At 34.2% G+C, this 19,003-nt stretch overlaps 2 protein-coding genes across 7 annotated transcripts; both read left to right on the forward strand.

The window, feature by feature from the left end:
- The first annotated feature begins 229 nt into the window (after positions 1-229).
- LOC142633093 (protein FAR1-RELATED SEQUENCE 5-like) lies at positions 230-10,298 on the forward strand. Of its 4 annotated transcripts, XM_075807368.1 has the most exons (5): positions 246-393; positions 679-883; positions 1,872-2,308; positions 7,503-8,049; positions 9,273-10,298. In XM_075807368.1, the coding sequence occupies exons 4-5, from the start codon at positions 7,510-7,512 to the stop codon at positions 9,474-9,476; spliced, it is 744 nt and encodes a 247-aa protein (XP_075663483.1). In that variant the 5' UTR covers positions 246-393; positions 679-883; positions 1,872-2,308; positions 7,503-7,509; the 3' UTR covers positions 9,477-10,298. The 4 variants fall into 4 exon arrangements, with proteins under 4 accessions (XP_075663484.1, XP_075663483.1, XP_075663481.1 ...); XM_075807366.1 differs by lacking the exon at positions 679-883; XM_075807369.1 differs by lacking the exons at positions 679-883; positions 7,503-8,049; positions 9,273-10,298 and adding an exon at positions 4,003-4,509 and having other exon boundaries at positions 230-393.
- Positions 10,299-13,704: 3,406 nt separating this feature from the next.
- Positions 13,705-18,084, forward strand: LOC142630634 (protein FAR-RED ELONGATED HYPOCOTYL 3-like). 3 transcript variants are annotated; one of them, XR_012843364.1, is made up of 4 exons: positions 13,744-13,923; positions 15,258-15,819; positions 16,758-17,299; positions 17,792-18,084. XR_012843364.1 is itself a non-coding variant. In XM_075804661.1 (3 exons), exons 2-3 carry the CDS (start codon positions 15,262-15,264, stop codon positions 16,968-16,970), a joined length of 771 nt encoding a protein of 256 aa, XP_075660776.1. In that variant the 5' UTR covers positions 13,705-13,923; positions 15,258-15,261; the 3' UTR covers positions 16,971-17,503. The 3 variants fall into 3 exon arrangements, 1 of the variants encoding a protein (XP_075660776.1); XR_012843363.1 differs by having other exon boundaries at positions 17,796-18,084; XM_075804661.1 differs by lacking the exon at positions 17,792-18,084 and having other exon boundaries at positions 13,705-13,923; positions 16,758-17,503.
- The last annotated feature ends 919 nt before the right edge of the window (positions 18,085-19,003 follow it).

Raw genomic sequence — 19,003 nt, forward strand, 5'->3', positions numbered from 1 at the left:
ACATCAGCATTTTCTGTTAGTTGAGTGACGGTAAAGACTCAAAACGTTACGCGTTAATTGGTTTAGGGACTAAAAGTTGTAAAAATAAAATGTAAGGACTAAAATAAAAATCAAGTCAAAATATAAGAACTAAAATATAAGGACTAAAAGTACATTTACGCCTTAATTAATAGCTTACATTCGGACCACAACAACGATAAATATTCCTTTTTATAGGCAAACATATACCGTTCAACTTCAACCACTTGTCTTGTCTCCCTTATGTTTTTTTGAAAAAATAATAAAATGTTTGTTACTTCCTTTACCAGAGCAACTAGACTGTCTCTCTACGAAGTACTAACTAGGACTCCTAGGAGTTTGGTCGAGGAGGAGGAGAAGCTAAAGTGACTTCAAGTTAGTACTTTTCTTTCTTTATTTTCTTATTACAATATTCTTCTTTCCCTTCCTGATTTTTTTTTCTTCCTTTCTATATATGATTTCTATACAAAAACTATTTAGTTTCCATTGTTTTTCCTTCATTCAAATAACTAATTCCTTATTTAAAAATCCAAAATTTTCATGATTTCTTTGTTTCAATTACATTCCCAATTGAGTAAAGTTTTTAACTTTATGTCTTGGTTGTGGTGGTTTGTTTTGTTGTTCTATTTCCTCAACCCCTCTGTTTGGTTTCTGTGAAAGGTGAGGAAGAGAAGAAGAAGTGAGCTTTTGAAGCTTGGGATTTGTTTTCTTCTGGTTAAAGCGATTTTTAAGTGACCCAGTTGATAAAAATGTAATAAGATTTGACAAATAACAGTGGAATGTAAAATAAGGCCCTGTTTGGTCACAAAGAAAAAATCGAGGAAACGTTGAAGGTGTGAAAGTTTGGATTTGTATTGGTAATTTGGTATGTTGGAACATAAAAGCTCAACTGAATTCAGTCAAATATAGTTGTTTGAGGCTTAGATTTTTCTAATCCTCACAAACTGTTAGATTTTTATCCTGTTTCTTGGTATTGAGAGACAGTGGGAAAGGGAAAGGTTTTATTTTTCTTTCCCCTTTTCTTTTCTCTCTTGGTGTCCAAATGGGAATTTGATGTTGAAATTATTGCAAATTTGTTACTTTTTGATAGATTTTTCTAATTTATTAGGACTGGACATGTACCATTGTGTATGCTGGTTGGTTTATCTTCACTAAGTAATTTAATATCTATACTGAATGTTTGATTAGCTAAACATTTTTTGGGATCCTTTTATTTAGGGTAAAGTACACTTCTTGCCTGAATACTTGTGCTCACAGGCAGCTACTTGCAGAGTTGCTCCCTTGGAAGTGTGAGTGAGAGCTCTAGCTCAATTAGTAGCTCCTCCCCCTGTAAAAATGGAAAATTATTAGGAATTCCCAAAATACAGTAACGTGGCCCTCTCTTTTCTCACATTCAAAGTAAACCCCAACATCAATTTGAGAGGAAGAAGCACCATGTCACCATACTCTGGGAGTGCCTAATAATTACTATGTAAAAGTAAGGTGGAGTGCGAGGTTGTAGGTTCAAGATCCACTGGTTTGTGTGCAATCACCAATCGAATAATAATAATAATGAAAACCGTTTGGCCGTATGCTGCATTATGTGTGAATTGCTAATGCCTATTAGACTCAGTTGAAATGGGAACAACAATATGTCAATATCCTTCATGTTAGTAGGATATTAGTGCTGACTACTCAGTGTTATGTAAAGTACCATTGAAACATGTGCAAATAATGTATATATTTATGTAAATATGTATGTGTGTGTCTAATCAAAGGCTAATTACGTTCTAGGTCTGTCTAGATGCCTCAACTATAACTACTTCTGCCTTTGGATGTTCACCAAATGATAAACTTATCCTATTATCTTGCAGTGGATACAGAACCCCTTGCAGAAGACAAAAATGTAATAGCAGACAGTTCTATAGGAGGTGATTCGGGTATATATGAAGTAGATGCTAATCAAGAACCATATGAGGGTATGCTGTTTGAATCTGAAGAAGCTGCCAAAGCATTTTATGATGAATATGCTAAGCGGCAAGGATTTTTAACACGAATTGTATCATCCCGAAAGTCAGAGCGTGATGGATCTATCATTTCTCGACGCCTTGCATGCAATAAAGAGGGATTTAATGTCAACAGTCAAAGGAGAGGACAGGTCCGGATTAGAAAGCGAGAGAGCAAAAGGGAAGGTTGCATGGCAATGTTTTTGGTGAAGAGGGAGAAGCATGGGAGATGGGTTGTCACAAAATTTGTGAGGGATCATAATCATCCTCTAGTTATTTCCTCAGAAAAGGGTCGACCAACTCCAGTAAGTTTCCTTAAAGTTGGTTATATAATTGCTTTTAGCCTTTTATTTACATGCTCGCTCATTCCTCGTCTCATTTTTTAAGTATAAGTAGTGTGTGTGTGTGTGTATTGCTATGATCTTTCAAACTTGAAGACAGTAACCCACAAAATTGAACAGAAAGATCTTTTGGGATTTTTGTTTGTTATCTGAAAAATGCAATTTTTTTTTTTAAAACTATATTCATTCATAAGCATCCCAGTATTGGGAAAGAAATGAAGGAAAAAGAAACCAGGGCCTTTGACCATAATTTATAATTGCTTGTTAGTTTTGATAATTTTTCATTGAGCCTAACTTCATAAAAAGTTTTTGTGATCTTTATAAGTAATAGTTGTTAGGTATGCTAGCTTTTTACTCTTTTAACCTCTTTTGATTTTCAATGAAGAATGGAAAGAACAATATTTGGTCTTTGGTCTTCTTGTGTTTTGTGGTGAAACATTCCCTTATGATTGTGTGTACAGAATATGGCAGTTCAATGGCTCCAATTTGTTTAATTCAAGTTTTAAGTGTAATATGATGTAAAATAAAGGTGCATTATTTGATGGAACATCCTATTTAAAATTTAAATAAAAATAAATAAATATTAATAAATAAAGAAAGAAGAAGGAAAGAAAAGATTTTATAAGGTAACCTATTTGGTATTTGTCCATTGTGTTACATCTTGGTCAATATTGAAATCATTGGCTGGAATGATGTAAAATCTGCATTTCACTACTCTGTATTTAATACTTCCTTCACTGAATAATTGGAAGCAATCTCAATTTTCCTGATCCTTCTAGTGTGTTCTTTTAGCCCATCATGAGTTGTGACTGTTATAGCAATTGCATAAGATTTAGTTTTCGCTCCCTTTTTTTTTGCAATGAAATTAATATTATTTTGATGAGAAATTTGTTTGGATCATTGTGGAGGGGTGAGATGTTCCAAACTCCTAAAATGAGAGAATTTTTCATTTGGATAATATTTTATCTGAGGTGGTTTTTAAATTGGATTAGAGGTCATTAGTTGAAGTTAGCATAATAATATCAACTTTAATTGGCTTCAATAAAAAAAAATAAAGAAAATAAAATCAGCTGCCACAGTCTCTTGCATGTCCTTAAGATGCTTTAGGGTCTTGTTTCTTTGCCAGGCATTTAAAAAGGAACCTGAATTTGCAGCTGATAGAGGTGCTTTGTAAGATTAAGCTTTGATTATGAACCAGACAATACATATTGTTGATTGTGCTTTTACTTTCTGCTCTATATTTTTGCTTGTCCTGTGTCTTGGTGATTGCATCTAATTCTTCTGCTCATTTCCTTATATTTGTACTTGCTTGACTTTAGACCTTAATTGATTTAACTTATATATGAAACATTTCTTTCTTTCATCAATCTTTTGTCGTAGAGTATAACTTCGCAGTAGAAATGGTAAGAACAATATTTGGTCTGATTTTGGATGTGACTCTTGATAAGAAAGTTATAGCCAGCACAGCACTGTTTGAGCTTTTTGATTGATGTTTGTGTGTAGTCTTATAATGTATATGATTCATTACATACTGGGTTACATGTTCTGGAGGCCAATTCTTGGCATTCATCTACTGTCTTGGTTCTGAATGATCCGAATGATATATGAATTTTGACGTCATGTCATAGGATACTTACAAAAAAAATGTCACGTCATAGGATGAGAAAGATAGGAGAATTCGAGAGCTATCTTCTGAGCTGCATCGTGCAAATCAGCATTTGGCAGCCTGTCGAGAACAGCTACGTACATTTATGACATATGTTGAAGAACACACTGAATGCCTTTCAAGAACAGTTGAAGATGTAGTTCACAGGATCAGGGAAGTTGAATCTAAAGACCAAAAGCCTAGTCAATACTCTTAGGATCTGACTCTTATTATAAAACCTCTGTATATAATCTGCTCATATTATTGCAAAAATAATAAAAAAATTGCTGTTGTCAAACAATAGAGGCAAGAATCAACTAACTTCTTACAACTGTATAACCGATTTCATTGCAGCACGTTAACCACTGATTTGCTATGACCATGCTGCTGTGGTCTAGTTTATGTAGATAATTTATAGGCTTCTACAATAGTTTTTAGAAGATGCATTTTTGTATTTTGTTTTGACCTTTACATTACAATCTCTAATTACAGATCAATTAAGTACTACTTATTTACACTATTTCAAACCGAATTATTACATTTTTGTTGGTGTACAGCTACACCAAAGGCTTCTTCATGACAAAGTAGTCACGATATTTTTCTGCATAAATGATGCATATCGGAATAAGCCACTGGGATGAGGTACTTGTTGGCAATGCTCATAACCTATAAGTAGCATTCTTACTATGAGGATCATCTTGGGCTAGGGGTAGGCAAAATGCAAAGTAACATTTGCTCATGGCAATGAGGAGAAAAGGCTATACCCACAAAGAGAGAGAGAGAGAGAGAGAGAGAGAGAGAGATGTCTCAATGAATTTACCAATTGTAAATATACCCAGAGATGAGCGTGAGAGCTGCAAGCCCGTTATCAATTTGAGGCCCAACCAACATGTAACTATGCAAGTGAGGTTCAGTGACCATTCTTGAATTATTCTTCTGAAAGCAATATTATAAGAAATTGATTGTCATCATTCTAACCATCAAGTATATGCTATCAAGTGGGATTCAGTAAAATCAATTCAACAGAAGAAATTTATTATAGTAAAAAAAAGGGGGATCTTGTCTCCACCACTAAACTTAATGATAAAAATAATCATCATCAAATAGATGCCGTATATTCAAACATATATAATAATAATAATAATAATAATAAGTATAAGCTACCAACTCATCGACTAACTCCCAAAAAAAAAAAGATATATAAATTATTAGTTATTCTAAGATAACATAATTTGTCATCACTTTTGTCACAATTTGTTGAAATTGTTAATTATGAGTGATAGAGAATCATTTTCACCAATAAAAAAAAAAAATCACTTTTCTTTTATCACTTGCAAAAATGACAAAAATTGTGACATAAAAGTTGTATACCAACCTTAGAATTTCCTTTTATTATTTAGGATGATAAATTGATAACCTTTTAAGTATGTGTTTTCCAATATTACTTCTTTACTCTTTTCAAATCTATTCTTGTTAGATATTAAAATCTTAAAAAAATTTCAATCCTTCTAAAACATCATTTACCACAATTTGTTGAACTCATCACCATTAAATAATAGATAATTACTTATTTGATAGATGTGCCATTTTTTTCTACATCCTCCACAATGGATAACATCGAAATTGTGGCAACACTTCCGACGCAAAAATTGTGTCCCTAGATTTTCTCAAATCACTTTGAGTGACTGAACTGAAGTCTGAAACCTAAAAATTAAACGTACATAGGATTCTGATTATTTGTGCAGGTTCCCATTTATTCATTATTAACCATACCTATGTTGTTTTTAGAGGTTGTGCAAGTACTTTACCGACCGTACAAATAGTCATCGCAGAAGGACCAAAATATGTCAACCCCTTTTCTGTGATGCTTCCACTTGCACTCTGCTTCAACTTGGAGCTCAACACTGAAAAGTACCTTGTCAAATTCAAACCCCCACTGAGTTAGCTCACCAAATCTATCTACTCCTGTGGTTTCCAATATTTTCATTTTCATTCTCATTTTCTACTTCTTACTGTTACTGAAAGTGTTTGCTACACTTGGAAGATGGATTTAGAAGTTGGAACCTCACATTCTTGATCTTTTACATCGAAATGTGGCGCCTTTTGCCTTGAAGACATCAAACTCTGTGGTATGGTTTTGTCACTTTTTGGTATATAGTAAACATATAATTCCTTGTAGAAATTTGTAATGGAAGGTTTGTTTGTGAACCCAATTTTAATATTTAGAGTGAGATACATAAAAGTAAAGATGGAAAGATTGGAGAAGAACCCACTTCGTGGATCCGCGTGAATCTTACTTGAGTTGAAAATTTTTGGGAAAATATTGATATCTTCATTGTTTAGAATGGGAAAGCTGGTCTGTAGTTTAAGAAATTCTGAATTTTGATTGAAATTGGGTCATGTGAGTAATATTAGATAATGTAAATAGATTATGGATTTTGTACTTGATTGAGTCATCGTGTGGAGTGAGCTGAATGTACTGGTATTTGTTAACACGGATATAAGTGTTGTTTTGGCACATACGTTGCGAATATAGGTACAAAAAAATCCCCAAAAGTTTGCACATTTATTATAATGTAAATACGCTGTCTGTAGACATATGTGAACAAGGCATATAAAGTAAGAACACGATAATAGTTCAAAAAACTACTTGTTGATACATTGTTTAACAAAAAGGATAATACCTTTATTTATTTATTTGGATTGATATGATAGGATTGGAAACCTGTGGCATTCACTGTATGATGATCACTCTTGGCCATTAGACCAAAGCATCAATTAGTTTCTTTTTGGTGTAGGTGAGATTTGAACTCAAACCCCTTTCTTGATGACAAATGACTCTGCCAGTTGAGCTAGCTAGAACTGACAATAATAACTTTGTTAGTCAAAGGCCATTGTTACTTAATCAAAGTGAACACTTAAATAAGTGTCAGAATAGACATCATTAACCATAATTGTGATGACACATGTCTGACATGGCAAGTCTTGTGAGGGAGGAATGTCCAATATATCTTAGTAACATGAATTAAGCATGAAGACAACAAAGACCTTGAGCCCATCAGCTTTCATTGTCTGCATGCATAAAGACATCGATTAGGCACCCTTCATCTAATGAGAAATGACTCCCATTTAGCTCAGCTAGTGTGACAGAAAGTATCTCGAATATACTTACATTAATACACACTTGATTTCCATATTCTATATTAAACATGTCAAAAGGTTGGATAGTTTTCTAAGAAGGTGTATAATTAGAAATCATCTGATAAGGTTTTTCCTTGCATTTGATCACCCATTTAAGAGAAGGTAGCTGTCTTGTTACCATTGATTTATTTCTATGTGTATCTGGTTTCATAAAATTTGAGGGCTGTCAATAATTTTACTTGAATCTTTAATTTGTCTCATATTCTGGAGGGTGCAGTGGAAGTATTAACTACTGCATCTTCTTTTCTGCTGCATATGTTTTAGGATTTTTCTCATGTTGCTTAATTCCATAAATTTTTCAATTTCTGGTAGGTTGATAATGGCAAGTCCCTCTGGTCATGGATATAAATCAAACAGAAATTACAGGCAGTGGCTAACTGAAACTTTTGATGGTCATGAAACAGCAGATGATGAGTTATCAGATAATCTGGATGGAACTGACAACGTAATTCAACCATCTCTTCAGGCTTTTTCTTTAACTTCAGAACCTTTAGAACCATTTATTGGCATGGAGTTTGAATCAGCTGAGGATGCTAGAGAATTTTATGAGATGTATGGTAGGCGTATGGGATTTACCATACGAAATAATCGTACACGCCGTTCACTTAAAGATAACTCAATAATTGGTCGAGAATTTGTTTGCTCGAAAGAAGGTTTTCGTATAAAAAAGTATGAAAATAGAGAAAAAAGAGTTCTTCCATCACGTCCAGCCACTAGAGAAGGATGCAATGCAATGATGAGGATAGCTGCAAAGGATGGGGGAAAGTGGGCTGTATACGGTTTTGTGCAAGAACATAATCATGAGCTGAATCCTAGCAAAATTCCACCTCGAAGATCACATAGATTAGCATTCAGTGAGGTATGCTTGTGGGTTATGTCTATAGAAGAGTTTGCTTATTGTTTTTGTCTATCTTGTTTCCCATGAGTTCTTGAGAAATGAAATGCTAATTTCATCACTATATCACATATTTGATATCTAAAACTGGGTAGAATGGAATTAAATGGACCGGAAAATGTTCATGTATTGAAAATTTTAAATGCAAAGAATGTTTAGGTCATGGGAATGACTGGGGATGAGTGGTAATGCAAAATGAAAACGAAGGAATCTCTACATTATGATATCTAGGAGCAGCATGAAGGATATGTTCAAAAAGCAAGTAATAATGGCTTGGCCATATGCATGAAGAGTAGTGGCTGCTCAAGTGAGATGATATATGTATGCTATCACAAATGGGTAGACGTTTGCACATTTGTCTAGCACCATTACAGGCATATATTAGAGTCTCCCATCCAACAGAGGCTTCTTTAAGTGCAAATAATTGGTCTTGAGTACCCATAGTCTCCTTGGGAGTTAGAAATACTCCTTTTAAGGTGGACTTGGGGCTTACACCTAAAAGGCTTTTATCTACTCCTCTCCTTCTCCTTAGCAAACAACAGCAACAACAAAAATAAAAATAAAAAGTACTTATAATCTCCATCCCACCCTTCCAATGGTATGCATGCACCTTTCCTATGGTCATATATTGCATGTTGCCACCTTTGCTTCATGATGGTGGGAGGTTTTGTTTGCCTGCATGTTGTTATCCCCTTATTCAGCAATTCATATGATTCTTAAGGTCATTTTATGTTTATTGGGCATGGAATTTTATCCATCCAGATGATATTTTATGGTGCCCGTGGTTCAAAGCTGATTTGATCTTAGATTCTAGTTGCCTAAAAAATTGATTGCTTAAAAGTTATGACATGAACAATAAAAGGGATGAAAATGATTTGGGGAAATTGCTATTTTTGGTATAAACTGGTGACTATCTTCTCCCTTCATGTGTGCTTCTGGTTGGATACTCAGGAACCATTTACTACCCATTTTCTTCTTTGTTCATAAGTTGGTTGGATTTGGTCACCAGATTAGACCAAGTTCAAGATGTGCTTGGTTGGACTAATCAAGTTGTGAGCTCAAACCCCAATAAATATTTTGTCATGCACCTTTTTGTTCATGTCTCCTGTCTTGAATTAGTAATTCCTGTAGTTTTCTATAAGCTTGAGTTCCACAGGGTCTACTATATCTAATTTCTCTCTTTGCAGGATGAGAAAGATTTAAAAATCCGGGAACTAACCACAGAGCTTCATCGTGAGAAAAAGAAATCTGCAGCTTATCAGCAGCAACTACAGTTGGTTTTGAAATATGTTGAGGAGTATACTCAGAGGCTGTCATTAAAAGTTGAAGTGGTTGAAAACAATATGACAGAACTTGAATCTGAGGAGCAAGACAGTGCACAATCTGACTAGAGTGATATTTGAACCATATCTATTGTTAAACATGACCTGCATATACTTTCTCTTATTAAAGGGATAAGTTCCTTTGACAACTTCGGATTCTCTTTAAATAGATCTTTCTGCCTCTATGGCTGGCTGGCTAGCGGCTACATTCTAGTAAGGTCTGTGGAAGTTATTTTATTATGCTTTCCAGGCAAGCTTATGATTCACCTAGGAACCTTTTTCTTTATAGTAAACTTTATAGAGCAGTTATTGTATGTTCTTGTAAGCATTCTAATAGTAGATGTGCTTCCATTACTGAATGCATTTTTTGTGCAAGATATTGGTGCCACCCTAATGTTGCAGATTGTTTTTGTTCTTGAGGTTCAGGCATCAATAACATTTAAAAAATATAAAGCGAAAGAAGACTTCCCCTTGGTCCCCCTATCAAATGCTCCAGAAAAGTACATGCTCAAGTGTTATGTTTTTACAATAGCTTCAATGGTTCGGATAAGGCTGTGTTGAGTTTTAAGCTGAAAAGAGATCCTGTATTTAATCTGAATTCTGAGATTGAAATTATCAGATTGAGTAATTTTTTGAGATTTGTATTGTCCCATTTTTCTTTTAATAATTTGTGTAGAGTGATGGACACACGTCTTCTTAAGTTTCAGAGTTCTAAACATTGAATTTCTGGAATGACCAGTAGCAATCATTTTGGCGACTGGCACCAGTTGTTTTCTTGAAGTTGCTTGTATGAATCACACGGTTGCTTTCTATATATTCCTTCTTGCTGTCATCTGCGTGATTCATATATATGCATATTTTAATTTCAGGTAGATTCTTGTTTCCTGTTCAGTATGTTTTCATTTGGGTATTGGATCATTTTTACACCAGATATATTTCAGGCAAGTACTTATCTGTGCAGACTGTGCTAAATTGCTGATGCATGCTATGGCGAGCATGATTAGATAATTTAGATTTTTATACTAATGGGATCCCAGTTCTATGAATATATGTTAAATGCATGTTGATGCACTCCTTCACATCCTTTCTAGCTTCCACAGGTAGTAGCTTCTCAGTTATGGATGCATTGTCATTGAGATACCAGCTGATGGCTCTAATCCAAGACTCTTGAGATGACTTAGGTGTGATGTGCCAGAACAGAACAAGGGAAGGCATTTTGTACATTTTCATCCATGCAGGTGCATGACATTCGCTTTCTCTTTTCTTTTTCTTTTTCTTTTTCCATTGTTTGCTTTCTCCACACCTGCAATAGAAGAACAAAAACTCAATGACCAACAGAGTCTGCTGGTTGTTGATCCTCTGAGCATTTGCGTCGAGAAACTTGTGTTTCTGTTATTCTCAAGTTGTATACTTCATTTTACCTCATTGTTTAGTGCCAAATAAATACAACTCTTAAGTGGAGGAGAGTTCTTAGATGGCCAAAAAAGGGGGGGTTTACCTTGATAGCTTTTCTATTTGATTAATTTGCATTTGAATTAGGTGCCCTGATTAGATCTTTTAAAATAAATTTGGCTGCAAATGCATGGTCAACAACATTTTTAGAAATGGTTCTTTCGTAAATTTATAGCTGCAAAATTGATTGAAACTGATCTAGAAAATGTGAGAAGAGAGGAATTCATTCAAATGATATATTTTTATTTGTATAATAATAGTTAAATAATTAAATTAATCATTTCTTAACATTTAAAGTTTTTAATACAATTGGTATTTTATTATGGTATTAGAACAAGTAGTTATCAATGGTCAGTCATAACAAAACATTTGAAAGAGAGTGACATGATAGTTTTTTTCGATGGAACAAACATCAGAATGGCGGACTCGCCTTGTTACTTTCTTATTTATTCCCCTGTCGATTCTTTCTACAGTCTAATGTCTAGCCCTCCTAATTCCTAACAAAGATTTCTTTCATCTAAGAACTGCAGAGGTCCAAAAAGTCCAAACCGACCATTACGAAGCATATTTGAGCATAAAAAATTCAAAAGGCTAGCTTTCGTTTGCTCTACCTAATATTTTTCCACGACTGACTTGAAATTCAAGAAACTACTTATCCAATCAGTGGATGAGATGCAACATAAAATCAATAAAAGTGACAGCCACACGGCTTAGTAGAGAATCATATTAAAATAGTCATTAAAAAATTAATATTTTTGAAATAGACTCAATGCTTTTTAACCGAACTGAAGAAAAAAATCAATGAAAGTGACGCCACACAGATTAGAAAAAAATAATCATATTGAAATAATATACAAAAAAAAGAAAGTAATAATCATATTGAAATGTATCTAATTTCTTTAAACTCAATTGAAGATCTTCAATGATATGTTAGGTGGAGCATTATTTTAATAATTATAAATCATGTAAGTTGAAAATATACATATATGTTTGAGCAAAAGGGGAAAAACATTTTCCCCTCTTATCTTTGAGGTAGTTCACAATTCTCCTTCTAAACTTTAAAACAGAGCAATTTCTTCCTTAGGTTTTGAAAATGAGCAAATACCTCCTTACTATTGCTCTCTCAGTGAAATCCTAACGAAATATTTTGATTCCTAATTTATTTTGTTGTGCAATGTCTAAAATACCCCCAATTAATATATTAAAATCCTAAAATTACCCCTTTTTTCTTTTCACCACTACCACCACCACAAATGGACCACAACCGCATTTACAACCACAATTCCTCACCCTCCTATGCCTCTTTCAAACAAAAATCCAAGTCTTCCCTATGTTGCTTCCACAATCATCACCATTGTGTTGTTGCTCTCTCAGATAAATCCTAATGAAATATTTTGATTCCTAATCTATTTCGTTGTGCAATGTCTAAAATACCCCCAATTAAAATATTAAAATCCTAAAATTACCCCTTTCTTCTTTTCACCACTACCACCACCACAAATGGACCACGACCGCAATTACAACCACAATTCCTCTCCATCCTAGGCCTTTTTCAAACAGAAACTCAAGTCTTCCCTAGGTTGCTTCCACAATCACCACCATCATGAATCCTTCAATCTCGACACAAACAATAAGCGGTCGAGATTGTTCCATGGCACACTCTCACATTGGTAATTGAATTTAAGTTAACTTTAAGGACTTTATTTAGATTGGGTAAGACTCAAACCAAAACGGTGCATTATGGGGTGGTGAAGAGTAACAAAAACAAGATAGAAAGCAAAACAAACAAGACCGCCTATCATTGATGTTCAGTTGTTTACTACTACTCCTAGACTACTAATCTAATACAAAGTCAAAAGAAATCATGGGAACATTTTCAATTTTCAAACTTATAAATCACTCACAAAACAGTCATAATTAAGGATACATGGAAATTGGGTCATTTTGAATCCTTGAAAGTTGAGGAATTGTGGTTGTAAGTGCAATGATGATGATGGTGGTGGTGGTAGTGAAAAGATGAAAAGCATATTTTCGAGATTTTAATATTAGAGTATTTTAAACATTACACAGTAAAATATTTTAAAAATCAAAAAATTTTGTTAAGGTTTAACTGAATTAGGGTGTTTGCTTATTTCCAAAATTTAAAAGAAAAATTGTTTGATTTTAAAGTTTAGAGAGGGGGGGGGGGGGGGATTATGAACTACACCAATTATATAGGTTTCCAAATTTTATTTTTGTTAAAAATGTTAGTTGATATTTTTATTTTACCTTATTTTTTACAATATCTTGCAAACTACGTATATTTGAATTTTATTTCCTGAAGTTTCAAGATTTGAAGTTAACCTCTAAAATTCTATTCTATATGTATTAGCAACCCCTCTTTAACTTTATTCATATTTTTTGTAGTTCCAAGTAAACTTGCCATGAGAGTTTAATTTATTCATTAAAATGATGCCAAATTATTTTGTAGTCTAAATTTTTTTTTAAATAAATAAAAAGTAGCATGACATAATAAAAATAGCTCAATATCATTTTATTAAATGAATTAAACGTGATAACAAATTTATGCGGCATTTAAAAGTAACTGAATAGAATTTCATGGCGTAAATTCAAACAACCTCAAAACGTCGTCAGCAATTTAACCTATTTTTAATTTTCCTTTTCTCTTGCTTGCTTGGCCAAAGACACACACGCACACAGGAATTTTAATAACGTCAACGCACTTTGTTGGCGATTGGACCACACACACAATAAAACGACGGATCACATCGACTAGCCCATCACCATCACACGCGCACAAAAACACAAACACAAAACAAACAACCTTCGTGTCCGTACACTCACTTTCTCCACTGTGGGCCCCACCACTTCTCTCTCTCTCTCTCTCTCTTCCTCTGGAAAAACAAACGAAACCAAACTCCCCAACATAGAAGAAGAAGAAGAAGAAGAAGAACAGAACAGAACACAAAAAGACAGAAGAAGTCAGAAGAACAACCTCAAAACTCCTCTGCTTCTTTCCACCATGCACACTTCAATCTCGATCTAGGACTTGTCTTTCCACTCGGTGAGTTCATCAACTCAAAAACCAATTTTTGTTTTCTTCTTCTTCTTTGAATGGCATACTCTTTTTTCTTTTCCTTAATGAACTGACTTTCTAATCTTGCCCAAGATACGTGTTAGTTATTTCTTATACCCAAAAGAAAATCACTATTTTTTTTTGTTGCTAAATTTCCCTATCCATTGGAAAATTTAGGCAAAACATAATTTGAGTTGAAAAAAGGCACTTTTTGGTACCAGGGTTAATTGTAACTATCCACCATAAACTATAAGGGTTATTTGTAATGTCCATCCTAAGCTATAAATTTTTGTGATCAATATATATTCAATACCCAGATTGGAGATCAGTTTACCAGTCAAAATTAGTGTTGAAATTACCAAATTAGTGGGCTGGTTTATGTGGTAGTGTGCACTAATGTACACCCAAGTGGACCTTACTAAATTTTTCATTTTAATACTGATATTAGATTTTGGGGTGGGCATTGCAAATTAATCTTGAATTAAGATGTTGATATTGCAAAAAACATTTGTGGGTTAGGGTGGAAATTGTAAATGAGTCAATGACCATGTAGGTTAGTGTCGCTACTCAATAGCTACATTGAACCCTTAATACCAGAAATTAGCCCTGAAATTACCCCCTTTAAGTCTTATAAGATTTTGAGACGATTTTAGTAGTTCTGTTTTTCCCACTAGTACAGGTCTACTCATGATTGAAACCTTATTTTTTCATATTATTCAGGTAATTGAAAAATGGATACTTGTTTAAGTTTTAATAAGGTTTGCATATTTTCAGTAATAACTAAATCAAAATCTTATCATTTATGACTTTATTCTCTATCAATGATCAATGAATAGAAATTGTCCTCAATATCTTTCTTGATGTCTTTTACATTCTAATTTGAGGTTTCACTTGTGAATTGTCAATGTGTTTTTCATTGTTTCCTTATCCTATATAAGTTTCTGTCCTTTGGTTCTCTTCAAGCATGCTTGATATGTTACCATGACCTTTTTTTCTGTTATTCTAATTATCTTATGGTTCTTCCTTTTTATTATAATTTGTGTGCAATGAAACATCATTGAGACATTGCATTGTCAAAAAATTACCCCGACCCCTTTGTCATCACCCAACTTTATTATTATTATAGATGCTGTTGGAGCAGAAAGAACTGGCACTAATTTAAAGGTTTTTTTTTTTTAATTTCAGAAAAAATGAGGATCAAGAAATTAATAGTAGTAAAAGTGTAGCTAGGTTTACATGTTGAATGCAATTTTTCTCTAGATTTTTCTTGTGTGGGCGGCTTGATGTTACATTTAGAATGACCCTTTTGATTTCTACTGTAGGAGGATGATGGATAATGAACCTCATCAGGGATTTGACTTAGATGACAGTGACCTAGATATGCAAGCTGAAACATATGAGAAGCATGGAAGGATAGCAGATGGGCTTCCAAACAACTTAAAATTGTGTGTAGGTGAAGATGACAGGGTGTCAGATCAATCCGTTGGAGATTTACCTATGAATGCAGAAGCTTTAGAACCATACATAGGCATGGAGTTCAATTCAAGAGATGAAGCTAGAGAATTTTATGTTACCTATGGTAGGCGCACTGGTTTCACTGTACGTATACACCATAACCGTCGTTCACGAGTGAACAATCAGGTTATTGGTCAAGATTTTGTTTGTTCAAAAGAAGGCTTTCGTGCAAAAAAGTATGTTTATAGAAAAGACAGAGTTCTTCCTCCACCCCCCGTTACCCGAGAGGGCTGTCAGGCAATGATAAGGCTAGCTTTAAGGGATGGAGTGAAGTGGGTTGTCACCAAATTTGTGAAAGAGCATAATCATAAACTAATGAGTCCCAGTAAAGTCCCATGGCGGGGATCAGGAAAGCACTTAGTTAGTGAGGTATGTTTGAGATTGATATTTATAATATTTATAATATTATCACTACTTGAACTTGAAACTATTGAGTCCTAGTAAATTTCCCCAGAAGGGATCCCAAAAGCACTCAGTGAGGAGTTTGAGATTGATTTCTTAGTATCTGACTATTCTTGATACAATATTATTGTAGTTGATTTGCTGATCCATGTTTTTGAATGAGTTACAGTGGTAAGATTATTAATTCATTACCATGCACAGGAAGCGTCAAGCCTGACCTTGCTGTGTGTTGGTCATTACAACCAATTACAGCCAAGACCTATATGAAGGCCATAGTTATGGTTTTGACTAATTTTATTATGTTTACATTTGAAGCTCCATCATAGGAAAATTCAATGATTGAATTTGGGTTTTGGAAGTGGGCCTGCCATTGTCTGTTCTACACTCAATAATTTAATCTAAATCTTGATGCTAAAATGGCTTGCCTGGTTTGTTTTACATATCTTCTGACAAAAATTTAACACCCCCCCCCCCCCCCCAAAAAAAAAAAAAGATGAAAAAGTCACATGCTTAAGTTGGATTCCTCTATTAAATTGAGGCTAACAATTGGGTGGTATTGACGTTATTTTAAATTTACAAGGTTCATTGGTCAAGTAGAAACTCAAGAGAGTTAACTGAAATTTTGTCCAATCAGAGGGTATTGAAATACAATTAAACCCTCTGAACTCCACACAAAGACTCAAACCCCCAATGTGAATTAATATGTCACAACTATCAGGAATCACTGAAAATAGATTGAATCTTGTACATGCTCAGTGTGAATTCTATCTTCAACTGGACTGGATATTTCTGCTATTTCTTATGTCCAGGGTTTTAAATTTGTTGTTTCTTTCTTGATTTATCAGCAATGCTTTAGCCATTGCAATGTTATATGTAGCAAACCCAATTATTCACCTTTTTTGCAGGATGAGAAAGATAAGAGAATCCGTGAGCTGTCCCTTGAGTTGTATAATGAGAAGCAAAAGTGTAAGCGACGGTGTGCTGCATATGAAGAACAATTAAACATGATTTTGAAAGATTTGGAACAACACACAGAACACATATCCAAAAAAGTCGCTGATATAGTTCAAAGCATTAAAGATATTGAGGAGGAACAATCGGAAGCTGATAGTGGATAGAGTTAATGCAGCTTGAACTGTATCTTCCCTCAATCCTGGTTTTTCCTTGGATTATTTGATTAAGCCCAATAATCCTATTCATGAGCCATAGGCCAATTAGCATACCTGCTTCACCTGTTATTCATCATGGAGGAGGATAAAGATCAAGGACCTAAAAGTCAATTATATCGTTATGAGAAAATCAGTTTGAGTGTTGACGTCCTGGCTCAAAATGCTTGATCTCATTAAAGTTTTGCAGTATAGCATGAGTAATTTATTCTTCTTGGAGAATTACTGAATCATTATTTGCAGAATTGGGGTATATTGTCTTGGCCAAAGAGCTGAGAAAGGTACAAGCATACTGTCATTCTTATGTAAAACTTTTTTTTTTTTTTTTTTAAATTTGATTAAGTTATACAATTGTTTGCTCATTGATGTAACTGTATGTTTTCATGTTAAATATGTTGATAAGAATTTTGTGTAATTTTCCCTATGGATTGCACTTGCAGTGAGGTTGAGCTAGCAATGGAGAAAGTATTATTTGCCTGTACTAAGAGTCATTTTCCTTTATGGTGAATGATTGAATTTTGGGTACTTAAAGCACTTTTAGATGCATGAGATCTGGGGCTTGTGGGCTCAGAATATGGGGTTCAGTACTTGCTAGTTAGTTTACACCTTTGGTTATCCAGCCAAAAAAGAAAAAATATACACCTTTGAGTTATAATTTGTCGTGAAAGTGTGATATAATAATTGTAGTATCAATTTCTACTCTTGAATAGTGGTTTTAATCTGTATGAAACAAGGAATATAGGTTCATGCTAATACTATAATTTTCTGTGAAGCCAGCAACCTATTCATGCCACTGTGCCAGTCACTAAGGGATCAGGGGAGTCTCAAAAGAAGTCATGGAAATGGATTCTCTCCTCTACAACATCCTCATAGGAAGAACGCGAGAACTTGGAAGATTACACCAATTGTGAAAGATATTAAGGTTTAAGTTTGTTACTTTCAGATGTTTAGTTAAGTTTAATTGGTAGAACTGCAAATGGTGCAGTGGAAGAGTCAGCAACCAATCCTTTCAAGAGAATGTTTCCATCTACTTCTTTATCATCACCGGCTCACCACATCCCTCTCTATCTCGTATCTTATCTCTTCTAATCTAATGCCAAAAATAAGAAACTATGGGACAAAATTTTCATTTTGGTGGTGAAAACTGGGGAAGATTTGCATCTTTTTCGTGCTTAAAGCACATGACATTCAGCCCAGGGTCAAGCGGGTGGTAAACATGGCATCAACTTATTTGGCTTTTCATTGATTGCTTTTTATTCAATTTATTTATCTAATGATGTTATGCATGCTTAGGAGGGGTCCTGTTTAGGGGGACCCTTTATTAAAACATATCTAGGAGATACAAGTGGAAGCCTATTCGTTGATTAAATTGATTGATTGCTTAATACCTCCGTACCTTACCCTAGATTCACGGTCTAGTTAAGTTATACCTCTATGTGGGGGTCAATTAGTTGGTCTAGTTAAGGGTTTGCTACATGGACCATGCCTTGGGGGCGCTCACAATAGATTGCTTTCCATGATGATGAAGAACAAAGGGAAGACTACTTTCTTTTACATTTGGTCTGAGCTTTGTTGATAACGCATTGTACAAATGATAGAAATGACAAGATAAGATTAAAAAAAAATGTGAAAGGGAGAGAAATTAAACCAATCATTAATATTGTCTACTCAAGAAGGGTTTTACATAAATAAAGGGAAAATCCAAGAGGTGGATGCTCAAGTGGTGGCAAGTCAAGTGATACCTTTTGTTTTTTTTTTTGGGCTAAAAGTAAGTTAAGTGATGAATTAAAATCCTCTTAACTTCTTAGGATAATTCTACCATAGAGTTTCTAAAATCCTATCCATCTATTTTGAGATAAGTATATTGAATTTTGCCATACCATCAATAGTTTAAATAGATGTCAAAATGATCATTGTCAACATTTTTACACAATTTGATTATGTCATAAAATCTAATCCACTCATTTCAAAATGAATGGATGAGA

The sequence above is a fragment of the Castanea sativa genome, chromosome 4 (genome assembly GCF_040712315.1).
Source record: "Castanea sativa cultivar Marrone di Chiusa Pesio chromosome 4, ASM4071231v1".
NCBI lineage: Eukaryota > Viridiplantae > Streptophyta > Magnoliopsida > Fagales > Fagaceae > Castanea > Castanea sativa.